Source organism: Pristiophorus japonicus, chromosome 8, assembly GCF_044704955.1.
Source record: "Pristiophorus japonicus isolate sPriJap1 chromosome 8, sPriJap1.hap1, whole genome shotgun sequence".
Lineage (NCBI taxonomy): Eukaryota > Metazoa > Chordata > Chondrichthyes > Pristiophoridae > Pristiophorus > Pristiophorus japonicus.
In genome coordinates, this window is record NC_091984.1 from 224,636,483 (window position 1) to 224,656,147 (window position 19,665).

Below are 19,665 nucleotides of genomic sequence, written 5' to 3' on the forward strand. Positions count from 1 at the left end.
ATTCCCTGACTCATTGCTGTTGGGACAGCTCTGACCAGGCGGTCCCACCACGGTGCCATATGGAGCGCTATAGGGTCAGCACGCAACAAATTTCAACGTGTAGTTGAAGCCGGTGGCGTTGCATGCCGGCTCGACGCTCCAGGGCGGTGCAGCTCTGTGTCCCCGCAAAACCGGCAACAAATTTGCCGGCGGAGCACTGGAAGATGGCCGCCCGCCCAGAAAGCATTTCCACCGCCATTACCACCCCTCTGGGACGCGAACAGAGGCGGCAACATAACGAAAATTCAGCCCAATCTGTTTTAATTCTTTTCTCGTGCCCTTGTAGTTGGCCATTTTAAAAATGTTTACCTCGATATTGGTTCTGGACATTGTTGAACCTGATTAATCATAATCAGTTATGGTCATTATTGATCAGAAGTGCCTCGACTTTCATTTTCACTACGTTGCTGCAACATATCTATTTATGCGGCACTGAAGGCGACAGTACTGACTAAGTTATCAATGATGCAGGTCATGTTTTCACTGCTTTCTTACATCTTTGAAGTTGGGGAAGGCAGGGCTCCATGAATGATACACGAGTGAATGCGCAGAGCACTGCTCACTGGCTTCTCATCACCAATGTGATTGTTAAGTTTGTCAAAATGGTCTGTTTGTATCAATCACTTAAGTGTAAATGCTAATCCAGAAAGCTTAAAAGAATTGGTTGTAGGTTTACCCTTTTTGATATTACTTTGCCTCAGCTCTTTTACACTATAGCCAATGTCCATCCTTTCCAAAGTCAGACTGTCTCTTGTCGGTCATTAGCTGAAAACTCTTCTGCCAAGAGATGTGACTGAGCCACATTAATGATAACTGCATCAGCATCAATAAGACAGTGAACTTGGATTAAAGTACAGACAGACCTCCATCTGCATCCCTTAGCTTGTAGCTATTAACAATAACATTCTGCTATTAACAGCGTTTATGTTTTTGGCAATACAGTTACTGTGGATTTGTGGCTGACACGTGACTGAAAATCTCTCACCTGGAATTTGTCCGGCTTTGACGCTTCTGAATTTAAAGATAGGCGGATCCATAGGGCTGCATTTTCAGGTCATTTGCGACCCGGTTTTTGCGGCGAAAAATGGGGCAGTCAGCTGTTTTGCGTCCGGGCGCGATCCTCGAATCAGTTTTTGTGGCAGCGCTTAGAAGCACTGCCGGGGAGAGCTGCGCCGGGTGTGCAACACTCGCATTGCGACACTGGCAGAAGTTTCTACAATCACGCCTCAAAACGCGCCCCGTGATGACCGCCAGGGAAAACACAGCAGGTCATCATCATCATAGGCAGTCCCTCGGAATCGAGGAAGACTTGCTTCCACTCTAAAAATGAGTTCTTAGGTGACTGTACAATCCAATACGAGAACCACAGTCTCTGTCACAGGAGGGAAAGGGTGGGTAGAACTGGTTTGCCGCACGCTCTTTCCGCTGCCTGGGCTTGTTTTCTGCATGCTCTCGGCGATGAGTCTCGAGGTGTTCAGCGCCCTCCCGGATGCATTTCCTCCACTTAGGGCGATCTTGGGCCAGGGACTCCCAGGTGTCAGTAGGGATGTCGCACTTTATCAAGGAGGCTTTGAGGGTGTCCTTGTAACGTTTCCGCTGCCCACCTTTGGCTCGTTTGCCGTGAAGGAGTTCCGAGTAGAGCACTTGCTTTGGGAGTCTCGTGTCTGGCATGTGAACAATGTGGCTTGCCCAGCGGAGCTGATCAAGAGTGGTCAGTGCTTCAATGCTGGGGATGTTGGCCTGGTCGAGGACGCTAATGTTGGTGCATCTGACCTCTCAGGGGATTTGTAGGATCTTGCGGAGACAGTTGGTGATATTTCTCCAGCGACTTGAGGTGTCTACAGTACATGGTCCATGTCTCTGAACCATACAGTAGGGCGGGGGTGCAGCCCTGCCGGTGGCAGTGAATTGGATAAACTGCAAAAAAGTTAAGTTAAAGTTAAAAAATATATTTTTGCAGCGATTTGTGTGGTAAAGTTGTTGCCAATGTTTTTTGAATGTTTTTGTGATTTTTTCCCCCCCTCCCAAGGCCTCCCTTGGAGTGCTCCCAGCCCCACACTAAAGTTGGGCGAGTACAACGCCTCCCTCAAGGCCCTCAAGACCTTCAAGACAAAAGTTGCTCCACCAAGTGCAAACGTTAATCGGGCAGTAAATCTCCCGTCCCGCCTCCATTTTCGCCCAGGAAACGGCAAGCCGAATATCCAGCCCATAAAATGTTAGGGTGAAATGTTTTAAAAAGAAAAAAAACTTGCATTTATATAGCGCCTTTCACAATCACCGGACGTCTCAAAGCGCTTTACAGCCAATGAAGCATTTTTGAAGTGTAGTCACTGTTACAAGAAGTGAAATGCAGCAGCCAATTTGCGCACAGTAGCTTCCCACGAACAGCAATGTGATAATGACTAGATAATCTATTTTTTTTAGTAATGTTGATTGTGGGATAAATATCGGCCTGGACACCAGGGATAATTCTCCTGCTCTTCTTCGATATAGTGCCATCGGATCTTTTACGTCCACCTGAGAGCAGACGAGGTCTCATCCGAAAGACGGCGCCTCTGACAGTGCAGCACTCCCTCAGTATTGCACTGGAGTGCCAGCCTAGATTTATGTGCTCAAGTCTCTGGAGTGGGGCATAAACCCTCAACCTTCTGACTCAGAGGCCAGACTGGTACCCACTCAGCCACGGTTAACGCTTGGCTCAATTTGGCAGCAGTAAATGGTCATCCCAACAATGACTGCATCTTGTGAATGTTGACTTAATTACTTTACCTCTTTTCTCTCACCCAGGGATTTAAGCCTAGTTCAGGAACGGTCCAAGAGTTGAACTTCCGCAGTAACAAAAATGTCTGGGGCTATTTCAGCGTGGCAGCTGCTGGCGGCCTGCACGAGTTTGCTGATTCCCAGTTTGGCCACTGTTTCTCCTGGGGAGAAAACCGTGAGGAGGCGATCTCGTTAGTACCAATGTCTTACTGTTGTTCCCTAGCCACATTGAGAGCGGGCTTGAGGTTATGTTTTCTGAAAGGACAGTGCATGAATTGGTGTTGAATACACAAGTTATTCCCACTACTAATTGAAGTAACTTCCAAATGCTGCACTAATTAGTGAAACATTCAAGACTGGGAGTAAATTGTGTGTTCTACACTAAAGTACGTGTTATTCTTCTTATGCTGTAATGGAATCTACCTTGCCAATTATCTATTAGGACACAGAACATGTCTCCTTATTACACAGTCCACTAACACCAGCCTCCTCCTACCTGCCGTAAGTCACGTTGGGAGTGCGAAAGAATTAAGTGCAACTTGTTGTTTGTGGTTATTTTCTATGTCTATGTTATTGCATTTGACCAAAATTTGGGGATTCAGTTATTCACCTATTTCCATTATCCATGGGATAGAGGGCGGGAAGAGGGAGATCTATTACCTCAAATAATGAAGGTTATAACATATATCATCCTTGACTACATTATCCCCCTCCAATGCCACTCCCACATAGTGCAACTCAGTGGGACTGTCCTGATGTATCTATCCGATCATGGTGATAGTATTGCTACTCTTCCAAACCCTGCCCTGTCACCTTAGGAGTCGCCTAGTGATCAATCTTTGTGCTTATCAAGGTGAGGAGTGTTCGTTCTGTGAATGGAACCTGCCTCAATTTTTGCTCCAGTATTAGCATTGAGTGCTCTCTGATCACATTCATCATGGCCAGATGCAAAGTGAAGCTTCCTCTAACAACGTGTCTTAGGCCCTAACTCTGGCCTAACTATGAAGATTGCTGCTTGCTACACCAATGGAATCTTTCCATTTCCCGCACCAACTATCCTATAGACAGTCAGAATGAGACTAACATTTTAGTGCCAAACAGTGGCGTTGTCCACAGAATGTCAGGACAAAATGAATTTCCCTCAGTATGTTAGTGATGCTGTAGGTATAGATATGGAGATTTGCACCTTCTGGAGCTTAATGGTAGAAGTGTGCAGCTGCAGGCAAGATTGTCAGAGTAGTGATGCCTGAATAAGGAGTGCATGATGTACATAGAAAGTTGAATATATTATTGATCAGTGCTGAACTAGACATCGTTGAGTGAAAAAATGCAGGAAATACACAGCAGTTTGGTCAGTATTAGTAAAGAGAAAAGACCAGGTAATGTTTTGGGTAAAACCCTCCACAACGGAGAACTGAATAATAAACAAGCATTTTCTAGAATCGGGTGAAGCAACAGATATGTCAGTCAAGGAGAGAGGTAAATGATTGAATGACTGAAACTTAGGAAACAAAAGAAAATTAGGAAATTGTTAGATGATAAAAAAAAAGAGCAGTGAGACAATGGAAAGATGTTTAAAAAAAAAAACAAATAGTGAAGAGAAGCTTAGCTAATGAAAGAGATGAGAAAATGGGCCATGCTTGATATAGGGGTCGGGAGGAAGAAAGAGAAAGCTGACAGATGCAGGTTTCCGATGAAAACTGGCCACCACCATGGACACAGACCCCCTGCCAAAACTCTGTTCTAATGAATTGTCTGCACCTGGAATATCAACCTACCTCCCCTTCCCTGGACACCAACTGGTCCATTCTTTCCCCCGCCCCCCACCCCATGCCATCACCAGTACCACTTATTGCAAAGAATGTATATATATATATAAGACCATCAACAGGCCGGAGCTATTGGAGGGAGCAGCGTGCAGCGGCCCAGCCCGGAAATCGGCGCGGTCCCAGCCTGCAAGACCATCAGCAGTCCGGGGCCATTGGAGGGAGCAGCGTGTGGCGGTCCGGCCCGGAAATTGGCGCGGTCCCGGCCTGCAAGACCATCAGCAGGCCGGGGCCATTGGAGGGAGCAGCGTGCGGCGGCATACCACTGCAGGGAGCAGCACGTGCTGCTGCAGGAGGGCGACGGCTACGAAACCAGGTCACTAATTGCAGTGCGGGCAGGGACAGCAGGAGGGGCGAAGGAGCGGCAAGAGTTCATAGAGGGACGTGATCGGTGCCCAGGAGAGGTGTGAATCTGGGGTCCAGAAGAGGCGAGGGCCCAGGGGCAGCACGGGCCAGCCCACACTGCGATATGTGTGCATGCTCGGTCTGTGCAGCAGAGCTGGTCTCCAATTAGTCTTGGGTAATCCTTGCCACTGGACCTAGCTCTGCCAAGCCCGTGTGGTGGCTGGTGTGCAATGGCCACCACACGTTAAAAAGATCCAAGCACAGGCATCTTTTACCCTTCAAGATGCAGTTCGGGACCTGGAATATTAGGTCCTTCATTGAAACACCTGTGAACTCATCCCTTTTTGGCATGGAAGCAAGTCATCCTCGCTTCGAGGGACTGCCTATGATGATTTTGATAGCTAAAGTCAGAAGTTAACAAAGTCAGTGTTCAGACCTAAGGGTGCAGTCTGTTTATGAGACAGAAAGAGATGCAGGTCTTGGACCTTGCTTTGGGTTTTTCCTAGGAGATCAGAGATGGAGGGATCATAGTGGGAATGGGAAGGCAAGTAAAAGTGGTTCGGCACAAGAAGCTCAGGGCCACACTTGCGCACTTCTGCACAGCAGTCACTGCCTGCTGTACCTGCATGCCAACCTTCAATGTCTGATGAACCATGACACCCAGGTCTCGCTGCACCTCCCCTTTTCCTAATCTGCCGCCATTCAGATAATATTCTGCCTTTGTGTTTTTGCCCCCAAAGTGGATAACCTCACATTTATCCACATTATACTACATCTGCCATGTATTTGCCCACTCGCCTAACCTGTCCAAATCACCCTGCAGCCTCTTAGCGTCCTCTTCACAGCTCACACTGCCACCCAGTTTAGTGTTATCTGCAAACTTGGAGATATTACACTCAATTCCATCATCTAAATCCCAGCACCGAGCCCTGCGGCACTCCACTAGTCACTGCCTGCCATTCTGAAAAGGACCCGTTAATCCCGACTCTCTGCTTCCTGTCTGCCAACCAGTTCTCTATCCACGTCAGTACATTATCCCCAATACCATGTGCTTTGATTTTGCTCACCAATCTCTTGTGTGGGACCTTGTCAAAAGCCTTTTGTAAGTCCAAATACACCACATCCACTGGTCCTCCCCTGTCCACTCTACTAGTTACATCCTCAAAAAATTCCAGAAGATTTGTCAAGCATGAGTTCCCTTTCATAAATCCATGCTGACTTGGACCGATCCTGTCACTGCTTTCCAAATGTGCTGCTATTTCATCCTTAATGATTGATTCCAACATTTTCCCCACTACTGATGTCAGGCTAACTGGTCTATAATTACCCGTTTTCTCTCTCTCTCCTTTTTTAAAAAGTGGTGTTACATTAGCTAATTTATATGCCTCTTCCTTGGATTTAACACTATCCTTAATTTCCCTTGTTAGCCACGGTTGAGCTACCTTCCCCGTTTTATTTTTACTCCAGACAGGGATGTACAATTGTTGAAGTTCGTCCATATGATCTTTAAATGTTTGCCATTGCCTATCCATCATCAACCCTTTAAGTATCATTTGCCAGTCGAATCTAGCTAATTCGCGCCTCATACCATCAAAGTTACCTTTCCTTAAGTTTAGGACCCTAGTTTCTGAATTAACTTTGTCACTCTCCATCTTAATAAAGAATTCTACCATATTATAGTCACTCTTCCCCAAGGGGCCTCGCACAACAAGATTGCTAATTAGTCCCTTCTCATTACACATCACCCAGTCTAGGATGGCCAGCTCTCTAGTTGGTTCCTCGACATATTGGTCTAGAAAACCATCCCTAATACACTCTAGGAAATCCTCCTCCACCGCATTGCTACCAGTTAGGTTAGCCCAATCAATATGTAGATTAAAGTCGCCCATGATTACTGCTGTACCTTTATTGCACACATCCCTTATTTCTTGTTTGATGCTGTCCCCAACCTCACTACTACTATTTGGTGGCCTGTACACAACTCCCACTAGCGTTTTCTGCCTTTTGGTATTCCGTATCTCCACCCATACCGATTCCACATCATCCAAGCTAATGTCCTTCCTTACAATTGCATTAATTTCCTCTTTAACCAGCAACGCCACCCCGCCTCCTTTTCCTTTCTGTCTATCCTTCCTAAATGCTGAATACCCTTGGATGTTGAGTTCCCAGCCTTGGTCACCCTGGAGCCATGTCTCCGTGATGCCAATTACATCATACTTAATAACTGCTATCTGCGCAGTTAATTCGTCCACCTTATTCCGAATACTCCTCACATTGAGGCACAGAGCCTTCAGGCTATTCCAAACATTTGATGTAGGACCCCAATATTTGGCAGAAAAAAACCTTCATTCCATTAATAGGGGTTGGATTTGTCACAGGGATGGAAGGACAGCGTGCCAATTCACTGCAGCATTAAGTCCCTTTTATTAGAATCCCAGTTTGATCAATATCATGAAAATATAATAAGATCATGTCACTAGGACGAGGAAAATTGCGACCTTAAGCATTACATCACCTTAACAAATCATTGGGTTTGTTTTGGGATTCAGAAGAATTTTCAACAATGTGCTATAAAGAAATTAGTAGAAAGCTGTGATCTTATCTGGATGATTGTCATTTTTCTTTTAGGAATATGGTTCTAGCACTTAAGGAACTCTCTATCCGAGGGGACTTCAGAACAACTGTTGAGTACTTGATCAAGCTGTTGGAAACGGAGTGTTTTCAGAGTAACACCATTGATACTAGTTGGCTTGATCACCTCATCGCAGACAAAGTGCAGGTAATGATGTCGTATTGATTGTGGGTGTGAACGAGAGAGTGAAATCAGTGGAAGTTGAATAAGACTTGGCTTCCATTAGCTTCTTATAAGTATTGTACTCTAAGCCAGTTCAAGCTAATTAGTAGTCAGGTTAAAGAAAGGCTTGGATTTATATAGCTCCTTTCACGACCACCAGACGTCTCAAAGCGCTTTACAGTCAATGAAGTACTTTTGGAGTATATTCACTGTTGTAATGTAGGAAATGCAGTAGCCAATTTGCGCACAAGCAAGCTCCCACAAACAGCAATGTGATATTGACCAGATAATCTGTTTTTATGTTATGCTGATTGTGGGATAAATATTGGCCAGGACACAGGGATAACTCCCTTTTTACATCCACTTGAGAGAGCAGACGGGGCCTCGGTTTAACGTCTCATCCGAAAGACAGCACCCTGACAGTGCATCACTCACTCAGCAGTGCACTGGAGTGTCAGCCTAGATTTTATTTGTGCTCAAGTTCCTTGAGTGGGACTTGAACCCACAACCTTCTGACTCAGAGGCAAGAGTGCTACGCATTGAGCTGACACTGTGTGCAAACTTGTGCTATCCATAATCACAGGTGGCCAGTGCTATGAGCTGTAAGATGATGGACCTGGCTGGTTTGTTATTGCATTATATCATGGAGTGATGGAATTTGGCTTCATGCCCATGATTCCCAGAATGGAGAGTTTCTGATCTTGGTTGGCCATCAAGGGGAGATGCCAATCAAAGAGTGAGAGATATCCTGGCCCAAAGATGGGAAAAATCTGAGAGCCAATCAACCCAGCTCGCTGTGCAGACCAGACGTTTGGAGAGTAAATTGCTTCCAGAATCTGATTGTGGATCCACCCAGATTGAGGGGGATGAAAGCGTCCTTCTTTCTTTGTGAAATTAAATTTCAATGACATGAGCCTCCAATACAAGTCTGTTTACAGATTTAGTGCCATCTAATTCAGGTACCTTGTGAGGAAAATGGAAGTGTCACTGGTGCAGTAGGGAGTGCCCTTCTGAAGTTGATTTGAATAGAGCGAAGGAAGATGCACTCTGTAGTGATAGCTTGTGAAATGCTTGATGCTGCCACTCAGTGCTAGAAGTGGTGTTCTGTTGCCCAGTAATGATACCTCTCAAGTACAAAAATCAACTTGTGATGCAAAACAAAAGTTTTGTGTAATGAAAAATACTTTACTAAGGAGATCATTTATATTAATTACATGTTTCCCCCCTCTAGGCAGAGAGGCCAGATACAATGCTTGGAGTGGTGTGCGGTGCTTTACACCTGGCAGATTGCACCTTTCAAACAAGCATGACTAACTTTCTGCATTCTCTTGAAAGGCAAGTTGTTGGTGGGGTGAGTCGTGTGTGTATGCAGGGGAGGTGAGTGGGTGGGTCATTGGAAGATGCCTGAACAGTAACGTGGAAATATCTTCTAATTCAATTCAGGTTATTAACAACCCAGGGAGGAATTCCTCAATTGGACGCATTCTGTGAGCATTGGTGATAACTCTAAAGGTTGGGATGAACTGGAGTAAAAACAAATCCAATAACCACAGTTGAAGTTTGATACTTGTTTTATTTTCAATTGACCATCCTTCCATTGACAGACAATCTGTGCGCATTCCTTTGTTCTTGCAGAAAGAAGGCTGCTGGCGTCATTTGTACTGCTGACCAAAGCAACTTGTGGATTTTTCGCAACCGCATTGCATAATGTGGTACTGCATGCTATGCACGTTGTGAGATCCAGATGGTCTCATTTTTAATGGTAGATTTTCAAAATAACAGATTTCAAATCAGAACATTATTTCTTTCTAGATTCTAGAAACCTATGCTTGAGATGCTGCAGTAACTGGCTGAAACCAAAACAAACCAAAGACCATAAGAACATAAGAATTAGGGGCAGGAGTAGCAGTGAAATTGACTACTCCTTTGAATGTTTGGCACCGGTTCCTTCCAGGCAGCCTTAGGGGACCATTGTAGCAGCACACCATTGTATAAAGAAAGTCACTGATAGTCTATTTAGGCAGGCCTTGCAATTTATTACCTTCTTCCTGGAACCTATGAAACATGGAGAGCAAGCAGTCCAATTCTATAGGGTTGCATGATCCCCACAGGTGCAACATATGAGGAGCAAATGATAGAATGCATGTGACATTGAAAGCCCCATACAAATACCCCTCAATTAAATTAATAGGAAAGTTTTTAGTTCAATTATTGTCTAGCTAATGTGTGCTGCCGATAACCTTATCATGCACACTACTTCCTGCTATCCAGAAATCTGCCATGACACTTTTATCATGCAACAATTCACTATACCACTAATACAAAAGCTAAATATTGCGGATGCTGGATCTAGATGAGAAGTTCTGACGAAGGGACACAGACATGAAACGTTAGCATTTGGAAAGCAGTGACAGGATCGGTCCAAGTCAGCATGGATTTATAAAGGGGAAATCATGCTTGACAAATCTTCTAGAATTTTTTGAGGATGTAACTAGTAGAGTGGACAAGGGAGAACCAGTGGATGTGGTGTATTTGGACTTTCAAAAGGCTTTTGACAAGGTCCCACACAAGAGATTGGTGTGCAAAATTAAAGCACATGGTATTAGGGGTAATGTATTGACATGGATAGAGAACTGGTTGGCAGACAGGAAGTGGAGAGTCGGGATAAACGGGTCCTTTTCAGAATGGCAGGCAGTGACTCGTGGGGTGCCGCAGGGCTCAGTGCTGGGACCCCAGCTATTTACAATATACATCAATGATTTAGATGAAGGAATTGAGTGTAATATCTCCAAGTTTGCTGATGACACTAAGCTGGGTGGCGGTGTGAGCTGTGAAGAGGATGCTAAGAGGCTGCAGGGTGACTTGGACGGGTTAGGTGAGTGGGCAAATGTATGGCAGATGCATTATAATGTGGATAAATTTGAGGTTATCCACTTTGGGGGCAAAAACACGAAGGCAGAATATTATCTGAATGGCGGCAGATTAGGAAAAGGGGAGGTGCAACGAGATCTGGGTGTCATGGTACATCAGTCATTGAAAGTTGGCATGCAGGTACAGCAGGCGGTGAAGAAGGCAAATGATATGTTGGCCTTCATAGCTAGGGGATTTGAGTATAGGAGCAGGGAAGTCTTACTGAAATTGTACAGGGCCCCTTGGTGAGGCCTCACCTAGAATATTATGTTCAGTTTTGGTCTCCGAATCTGAGGAAGGACGTTCTTGCTATTGAGGGAGTGCAGTGAAGGTTCACCAGACTGATTCCTGGGATGGCAGGACTGACAAATGAGGAGAGACTGGATCGACTAGGCCTGTATTAACTGGAGTTTAGAAGAGTGAGAGATGATCTCATAGAAACATATAAAATTTTGACGGGACTGGACAGGTTAGATGCAGGAAGAATGTTCCCGATGTTGGGGAAGTCCAGAACCAGGGGTCACAGTCTAAGGATAAGCGGTAAGTCATTTAGGACCAAGATGAGGAGAAACTTCTTCACGCAGAAAGTTGTTAACCTGTGGAATTCTCTACCGCAGAGTGTTGTTGATGCCAGTTCGTTAGATATATTCAAGAGGGAGTTAGATGTGGTACTTACGGCTGAAGGGATCAAGGGGTATGGAGAGAAAGCAGGAAAGGGGTACTGAGGTGAATGATCAGCCATGATTTTATTGAATAGTGGTGCAGGTTCGAAGGGCTGAATAGCCTACTCCTGCACTTATTTTCTATGTTTCTCTCCACAGATGCTGCTTGACCTGCTGAGATTTCTAGCATTTTCTGTTTTTAATTCACTATACCAATCTTGATGACTCAGAACTATGTATCATGAGTATTATCATAAAATCATCGAATGGCCACAGCACGGCAAGAGGCCATTCGGCCCGTCAAGCCCGACTCTTGGCTAGTCCCACTCCCCTGTCCTTTCTTCGTAACCCTGCAATTTTTTACCTTCACTACATATCCAACTTCCTTTCCGACAGTGTTTTCCAGATCTTACATCGCCTTTGTTTTTTTTGCCAATCACCTTAAATCTGTGTCCTCTGGTTCTCAACCCTTCTGCCAATGGGAACAGTTTCTCCCTATCTACTCTGTCCGGATCCCTCATGATTTTGAACACCTCTATCAAATCTCCGCTCAACCTTCCCTACTCCAAGGAGAACAACCCCAGCTTCTCCAGTCTATCAAAGTAACTGAAGTCCCTCATTCCTGGAATCATTCTCGTAAATCTTTTCTGCATCTTCTCTAAGGCCTTCACATCCTTCTAAAGTGTGGTTCGCAGAATTGGACACAGTACTCCAGTTGGGCCGAACCAATGTTTTATACAGCTTCATTACAATTTTCACACTTTTGTACTCTATACCTCTATTTGTTAAGACCAGGATCCCGTAAGCCTTTTTAACTGCTTTCTCAACCTGCCCCTCAACGATTTATGCACACAAAACCCCGGGTCTCCCTGTTCGTGCACCCCCTTTAAGATTGTACCGTTTAGTTTATATGTCCTTTCCTCATTCTTTCTACCAATTGACTGGTGATCAGCGATATCCCCTACAGCCATGGCGTATAACGCCAGTAAGACATCCACACACACGGAGGGGAACACAGGTCCAATTTTACAACGATTTTAATAGAGCAGACAATAGTCATTTTGAAATCTCAATTTAGGTACCTGGATTAATCTAGTGGAGCCCTGCTGTATTCAGAATTATTGTAACTTGCTGCGTCCTTGCTGCATCAAAGTCACAAATGACATTCTTTGTGACTGTGACAAAGGTAAACCATCCCTCCTCATCCTACTTGACCTGTCTGCAGCCTTTGACACGGTTGACCATGCCATCCTCCTCCAACACCTCTCCACCACCGTCCAGCTGGGTGGGACTGCACTCGCCTGGTTCCATTCTTAACTATCTAATCGTAGCCAGAAAATCACCTGCAATGGTTTCTCTTCCTACTCCTGCATCGTTACCTCTGGTGTCCCCCAAGGATCTATCCTTGGCCCCCTCCTATTTCTCACCTACATGCTGCCCCTTGGCGACATCATCCGAAAACACATCGTCAGTTTCCACATGTATGCTGACAACACCCAGCTCTACCTCACCACCACACCTCTCGACCCCTCCATGGTCTCTAAATTGTCAGATTGCTTGTCTGACATCCAGTACTGGATGAGCAGAAAATTTCTCCAATTAAATATTGGGAAGTTTGGTCCCTGCCCCAAACTGAGTTCTTGAGCCACCGGCTCCATCCCTCTCCCTAGGATCTGTTTGAGGCTGAACCAGACTGTTCGCAACCTAGGTGTCATATTTGAGCTTCCGGCCACATATCCGCGGCATAACTAAAACCGCCTGTTTTCACCTCCGTAACATTGCTTGTCTCCGCCCCTGCCTCAGCTCATCTGCTGCTGAAACCCTCATCCATGCCGTTGTTACTTCTAGACTTGACTACTCCAACACACTCCTGGCTGACCTGCCACATTCTACCCTATGTAAACTTGAGGTCATCCAAAACTCGGCAGCCTGTGTCCTAACTCGCACCAAGTCCCGCTCACCCATCACCCCTGTGCTCACCGATCTACATTGGCTCCCAGTTAAGCAACGCCTTGATTTCAAACTTCTCATCATTGTTTACAAATCCCTCCATGGCCTTGCCCCGCCCTATCGCTGTAATCACATTCAGCCTCACAACACCACGAGGTGTCTGCGCTCCTCAAATTCTGCCCTTTTGAGCATCCCTGATTATAATCGCTCAATCATTGGTAGCCATGCCTTCAGCTGCCTAGGCTCCAAGCTCTGGAACTCCCTCCCTAAACCTCTCCGCCTCTCTGCCTCTCTGTCCTCCTTTAAGATGCTCCTTAAAACCTACCCCTTCTACCAAGCTTTTGGTTAGCTGTTGTAATTTCTTCTTATGTAGCTCGATGTCAAATTTACTTGTTTTGTCGTATAACACTCCTGTGAAGTGCCTTGGGACGTTTTACTACCTTAAAGGCGCTATATAAATGCAAGTTGTTGTTGTTGTCCTACTTACTATCGCAATACGGAATGGGTTGTTACCTCCTGAAGCTGAGGGAATGATGATGCAGATGGAGAAGGTCTCTCCACCTCCACATAAGGAGGAATGTGTACAATAAGGAAAGGACTGTAGCAAGACAACCATTAGCTTAGAACCAGAGAAAGGAACCAGAAACTACAGCTATGTGCTTTCAGTAAATAAAAGTTGACAAATTGAGTAAAAGTACATTTCCCCCCTGTCTGTTCCCTCATGAGAGACAGTGACGTCTGTTGCCACTCGACTGGTGCAGGACACATGTTCAGATGTGCAACTGGTTGGTGTTGCGTTGGTTAGTGGCAACTTTGTATGGATGGGCGGAGGTGCAGACCTGTCGCAAACTTGCCAACGGGAGGAGAATCCAGCCCCTGATCGTGACACCTTTACGTGACAGTTGGCCAACAGCGGAAGGAGTGCACGACAACCCAAGCACCCCACCCACCCATCCCTTCAACCACCACCTGCCTCACTGTAGAGACTGTAGATCCTGCATTGGTCTCATCGGTCACCTGAGAACTCATATTAGTGTGGAAGCAAGTCATCCTCGACTCTGAGGGACTGCCTAAGAAGAAGAAGATAGGGTAATACCTGGGAGTGAGTAGCCTGCGTATCCTCTCAATCAGAAATGGTGTGTGGTGCTGGGTAACCAGCGAAGGGATAACATAATTGCTACAGCTATATAGGGTATTGATGAGGCCACACCTGGAATACTGCGTGCAGTTTTGGTTTCCATATTTATGAAAGGATATACTTGCTTTGGAGGCAGTTCAGAGAAGGTTCACTAGGTTGACTACGGAGATGAGGGGGTTGACTTATGAAGAAAGGTTGAGTAGGTTGGGCCTCTACTCTTTGGAATTCAGAAGAATGAGAGGTGATCTTATCGAAACATAAGATTATGAGGGAGCTTGACAAGGTGGATGCAGAGAGGATGTTTCCACTGATGGGGGAGACTAGAACTAGAGGGCATAATCTTAGAACTGAGATGAGGAGAAATTTCTTCTCTCAGAGGATTATAAATCTGTGGAATTCACTGCCTCAGAGAGCTGTGGAAGCTGGGACATTGAATAAATTTAAGACAGAAATAGACAGTTTCTTAACCGATAAGGGGACAAGGGGTTATGGGGAGCAGGTAGGGAGCTGAGTCCATGATCAGATCAGCATGATCTTATTGAATGACGGAGCAGGCTTGAGGGGCCTTATAATCTTTTCTGGTTTGATCCCTGGTACATTCTAGGTTAACTAGTATCAACAACTCTGGACTCGAAGAGGAAAATAAATCTGCCATGAGTCCTACTGCTGTCCTTACCTGCATCAAGATGCTTTAGCTACTTTGAGAGTGGATCAGTATTTGGATCTGTGCTTGCTGACGATCAGATTCTTTGAAAATCTTCCTCTTTATAAAGTTGAGATTTCCGTACTCCTGCATCCTTAGTCTTTCTCCATTGGAGCTTTTACCCTTTCTGGGAAGGAAAAGATCAAGCAATAGAAAACTATTATAAAAGGAATGCTACTTTAATTTGAGGCGCAGGTTTTCTTTAAAAAGCGTATAACGTTTTTCCCCTTCCCTCATCTACAGAGGTCAGGTTCTCCCAGCAAACAGCCTGTTGAACACAGTGAATGCACAGCTCATTTATGAAGAAACAAAATATTCCTTACAGGTAGGGGAGTTAGTGAAGGCCTTTCCTGTTTGATTTCCTTTTATTGTTCTCCCTTTACTGAACTTACGTGTGCAGTTGGTTTTCAGTTCTTGTTTAAAGAGTAATTGTGTTTGGATGAATAACTGAGCCCGATTACACGAGGGAGCTGAATTCGCGATCGGTTACGTTGGCTCCCGGTTAAACAACGCCTCGATTTTAAAATTTCCATCCTTGTTTTCAAACCCCTCCATAGCCTCGCCACTCCTTACTTGTGTAATCTCCTCCAGCCCCACAACTCTCAGATATCTACACTTCTCCAATTCCGGCCCATTGAGCATCCCCGATTTTAATCGCTCCACCATTGGTGGCCGTGCCTTCCGCTGCAGAGGCCCGAAGCTCTGGAATTTCCTCCCTAAACTTCTCCGCCTCTCTACCTCTCTTTCTTCCTTTAAGACACTCCTTAAAACCTACTATGCCAAAGGCACTATATAAATACAAATTGTTGCTGGTTAAATATGACATTTTCACATCTTAAATTCTTCCCAAACGCTTTCACTTAGTGCTGAATTATTGGCAGCATTTTAGTGTGTTCAGTGGGAACTGAGCTGCAAGTGCTAAAAACGAACTTTATGTATGACCTTTGACAGGTTCAGAAATGAGACTTCACCCTTCAGCCTGAGGATGTGTTTGAATGCAGCCCCTTGAAATGAACAGTTTACAAACTTTGTCAGTTCACCATTTTGCCGTTCCTTGTCACTATCCATTTTTGGACTGGATAAAAGGTGGACACCCTACCAGGATGACTATTCCCCCTTAATGTGACTAAGCCTTTAAGTTTACCCTCTCTCTTGGCGTTAATGTTGGTAGTCAGTCACTAACTTGGAAACAATGTAATTTTTGCTGTATGAATTTCTTTTTGCTTATTTTCACATCCAATGTACAGGTGACCCGTCAGTCACTGACCCTCTATGTTGTTATTATGAACAACTCTCACATTGAGATTGACGTTCACCGGCTAAGTGATGGAGGCCTCTTATTGTCTTATGACGGCAACAGTTACACGACATACATGAAAGAGGAGTTAGACAAGTAAGAAATCCCCTGCAGTTATGTAAGAATTGTCAGGTGGTCTGAAGTTTCTTGTTCCTGTTTACTTAAACAATTATTTATTTGCACCGGCAGGTATCGGATAACTATTGGTAACAAGACCTGTGTGTTTGAGAAGGAGAAAGACCCCACTGTGCTGAAGTCTCCCTCTGCTGGCAAACTTCTGCAGTACCTTGTTGAAGATGGAGGCCACGTCTTTGCGAAACACTGCTATGCGGAGATCGAAGTGGGTGTAATGTATTTGCTACATGGGTTATTTGTTTAAGAATTCATAGCAACACATTGCTATTAAGAACTAGTTGGTTTATTAGCAAAGGTTTAACAATCACACTACACATTACAGTTCATCCACCAGGCTCACAACCACCTGCCTTATCATGGATCCCCTGAACCCAATTGGCTGGGGTTTTATTGAGTCCTGTGAATGTCATGTGACTAGCTAAGCCACTCACAACTCAACAGCTCTACAACTATTTTTGTAAAACAAACCTGAGAGCATATTCACAGGTGCATACATTACAATGTGTAGGTTTGGTTACAATTTTTTCTCTCTCTACCAAAAGATTTAAATCTATATTGGAGTTCTATTGTACAGCGGCCCTTCAATGCCTCACCCAAGTGACCAGTTATTCATATGGGAGCTTGAGGTCTTGAGGTAATATCACAGGAATGTCCAGTCCGAGACTTGCCCGATGTCCACAAGTGTGCTAGACCAGTGATGAACATAGCCCCAGCAAAATTTATCCTTTTCTGATTCATGTGAGCCAACTGCCTCTCCCTCTCCCCTAACCCCACACAGATCAGGTATTGAACATGGGACTTTCTTGGTATTTGTATTACTCAGCCATCAAGGGAGTCACACGCTGGGTGCAGTTAATACAGACTGAAACCCTCACAACTCCCATGCCCCACTGTTTAGCCTCAGGTAAGCTCAACGCCATTTACAACTTTTTGTAAGTGCTCCAAATTTTTTGTACAATTCTTATTTTCAAATGTTTTGATTGAGGGGATCCTTGTGTTACCAGTTAATGGTATTTGAAGTAATTTATCAATAATAGCGGTTTTAAAACACTGTTGAGGTTTAGCCACTGGACATTGGCAAGAGGGAGAAGTAGGCAACCTCTTAAGTAAAAAAAGAGGGTAAATTGTAAATTTTTCAGCATTTGATGACAATGTCATATAGTTTTGTAACGTTTGACTAGACCTGCCTCCATATACAGGTGATGAAGATGGTGATGGCTTTGACTGTTGAGGAGTCTGGATGTGTGCATTATGTAAAGAGATCAGGTGCCTGTCTGGAGCAAGGCTGTACAGTAGCTAAAATGGAATTAGATAATCCCAAGAAACTTCATCTAGTAAGTTCTCTTCCATCTGCTTCATATCTACACAAATTGCTGCGCTGCCGGTGATTTACACTATGTATGGTTTATTCCTTTAATCCATTGCTAAAGGTTTACATGATAAAGCTGTATCTTTTATTTTATCACAAAAATGTAAAGCTAGAGAAAACCGTCTTGCTGGGGTATGACACCGTTTAATCAAATTGGCTTGTATTGTCTTCTAAATAGGAAAAAATGTCTGGCGGGAACAAGTCCTCAATATTCACAATATTTTAGAGTGTTGAATTAAGTAAACGTTACATTTTACTTGACTAAAACAAGTCAAATTTCCTGCCACAAATGTCAGTGGCATTTTGTTCATCCTTCTTCTTTCCCTTTTCTCTTTCCTTCTCTCTTTCCTTACCACCCTGCCTCTTCCTCACCTACCTTATTTCCTTACCCCTGCTCTGGTGACATCACTGATAGACATCACCGATGTTGCAGTGCTGCTGCAGGACAAGCGGGGCAGGGGCCTGGGAGTCGATGGAGCCAACTGAGCCCAGGGAAAGCACACTAACAGCATACTATATGGAGCTCCCATGTTTTAAATATTAAAACTGCATCATTGCTCTTCTGGATCTCATTCTCTAGGCCCACTTGCACACGGGAGTCTTTGTGCCACAGCAGTCGCTAGCCATTATTGGTGAGAAACTACATCAGGTCTTTCACAGTGTGCTGGACAACCTGGTCAATGTCATGAACGGTTATTGCTTACCTGAACCCTACTTCAGCAATAAGGTAAGTGATAGAGTTAGAACAGTGCAATCCCCTCTCCTTTTTACGATCAGTCTTAATATCCACACACATTAACTAATTGGAAGGATTGGGTCATTTCTTTCCTGTTGTGTTCTGCAGGTAAATGTAAATATCAAATAAAACCTGAAATGTGGGAGTACCTTAAGCGTAGAAATCATAGAAAATTTCGACACAGAGGAGGCCATTCGGCCCATCGTGTCTGTGCTGGTCGAAAAAGAGTTATTCAGCCTAATCCCACCTTCCAGTAATAGGTCCATAGTCTTGTAGAACATAAGAAGTAGGAGCAGGAGTAGTCCACTTGTCCCCGTCGAGCCTGCTCTGTCATTCAATAAGATCATGGCTGATCTGATCATGGACTCAACTCCACTTCTCTGCCCACTTCCCATAACCCTTTATTCCCTTATCGCTCAAAAATCTGTCCATCTCCGTTTAAAATATATTCAATGATCCAGCCTCCACAGCTCTCTGGGGCAGAGAATTCCACAGGTTTACAACCCTCTGAGAGAAGAAATTCCTCCTCATCTCAGTTTTAAATGGGCGGCCTCTTATTCTGAGACTATGTCCCCTAGTTTTAGTTTGCCCTATGAGTGGAAATATCCTCTCTGCATCCACCTTGTCGAGCCCCCTCATTTTCTTATATGTTTCGATAAAATCACCTCTCATTCTTCTGAACTCCAATGAATATAGACCAACCTACTCAACCAATCTTCATAAGTTAACTCCCTCATCTCCGGAATCAACCTAATGAACCTTCTCTGAACAGCCTCCAATGAAAGTATATCTTTCCTTAAATATGGAGACCAAAACTGTACGCAGTACTCTAGGTGTGGCCTCACCAATACCCTATACAGTTGTAGCAGGACTTCTCTGCTTTTATACTCTATCCCCCTTGCAATAAAGGTCAACATTCCATTTGCCTTCCTGATTACTTGCTGTACCTGCATACTAACTTTTTGTGTTTCATGCACAAAGACCCATGATCCCTCTGTACT

The 19,665-nt window shown here is 44.6% G+C and overlaps 1 protein-coding gene across 8 annotated transcripts in view; it reads left to right on the forward strand.

Annotated features, from left to right (window-relative positions):
* Positions 1–19,665, forward strand: part of acacb (acetyl-CoA carboxylase beta) — a 221,639-nt gene that overhangs the window by 94,280 nt on the left and 107,694 nt on the right. For all 8 annotated transcript variants that reach the window (XM_070887998.1, XM_070887999.1, XM_070888000.1 and 5 more), the window contains 8 exons: positions 2,827–2,990; positions 7,599–7,749; positions 8,996–9,099; positions 15,371–15,452; positions 16,375–16,520; positions 16,614–16,764; positions 17,759–17,893; positions 18,509–18,655. In XM_070887998.1, the coding sequence (XP_070744099.1) occupies positions 2,827–2,990; positions 7,599–7,749; positions 8,996–9,099; positions 15,371–15,452; positions 16,375–16,520; positions 16,614–16,764; positions 17,759–17,893; positions 18,509–18,655 (1,080 nt within the window). The remainder of the gene's footprint in view (positions 1–2,826; positions 2,991–7,598; positions 7,750–8,995; positions 9,100–15,370; positions 15,453–16,374; positions 16,521–16,613; positions 16,765–17,758; positions 17,894–18,508; positions 18,656–19,665) is intronic.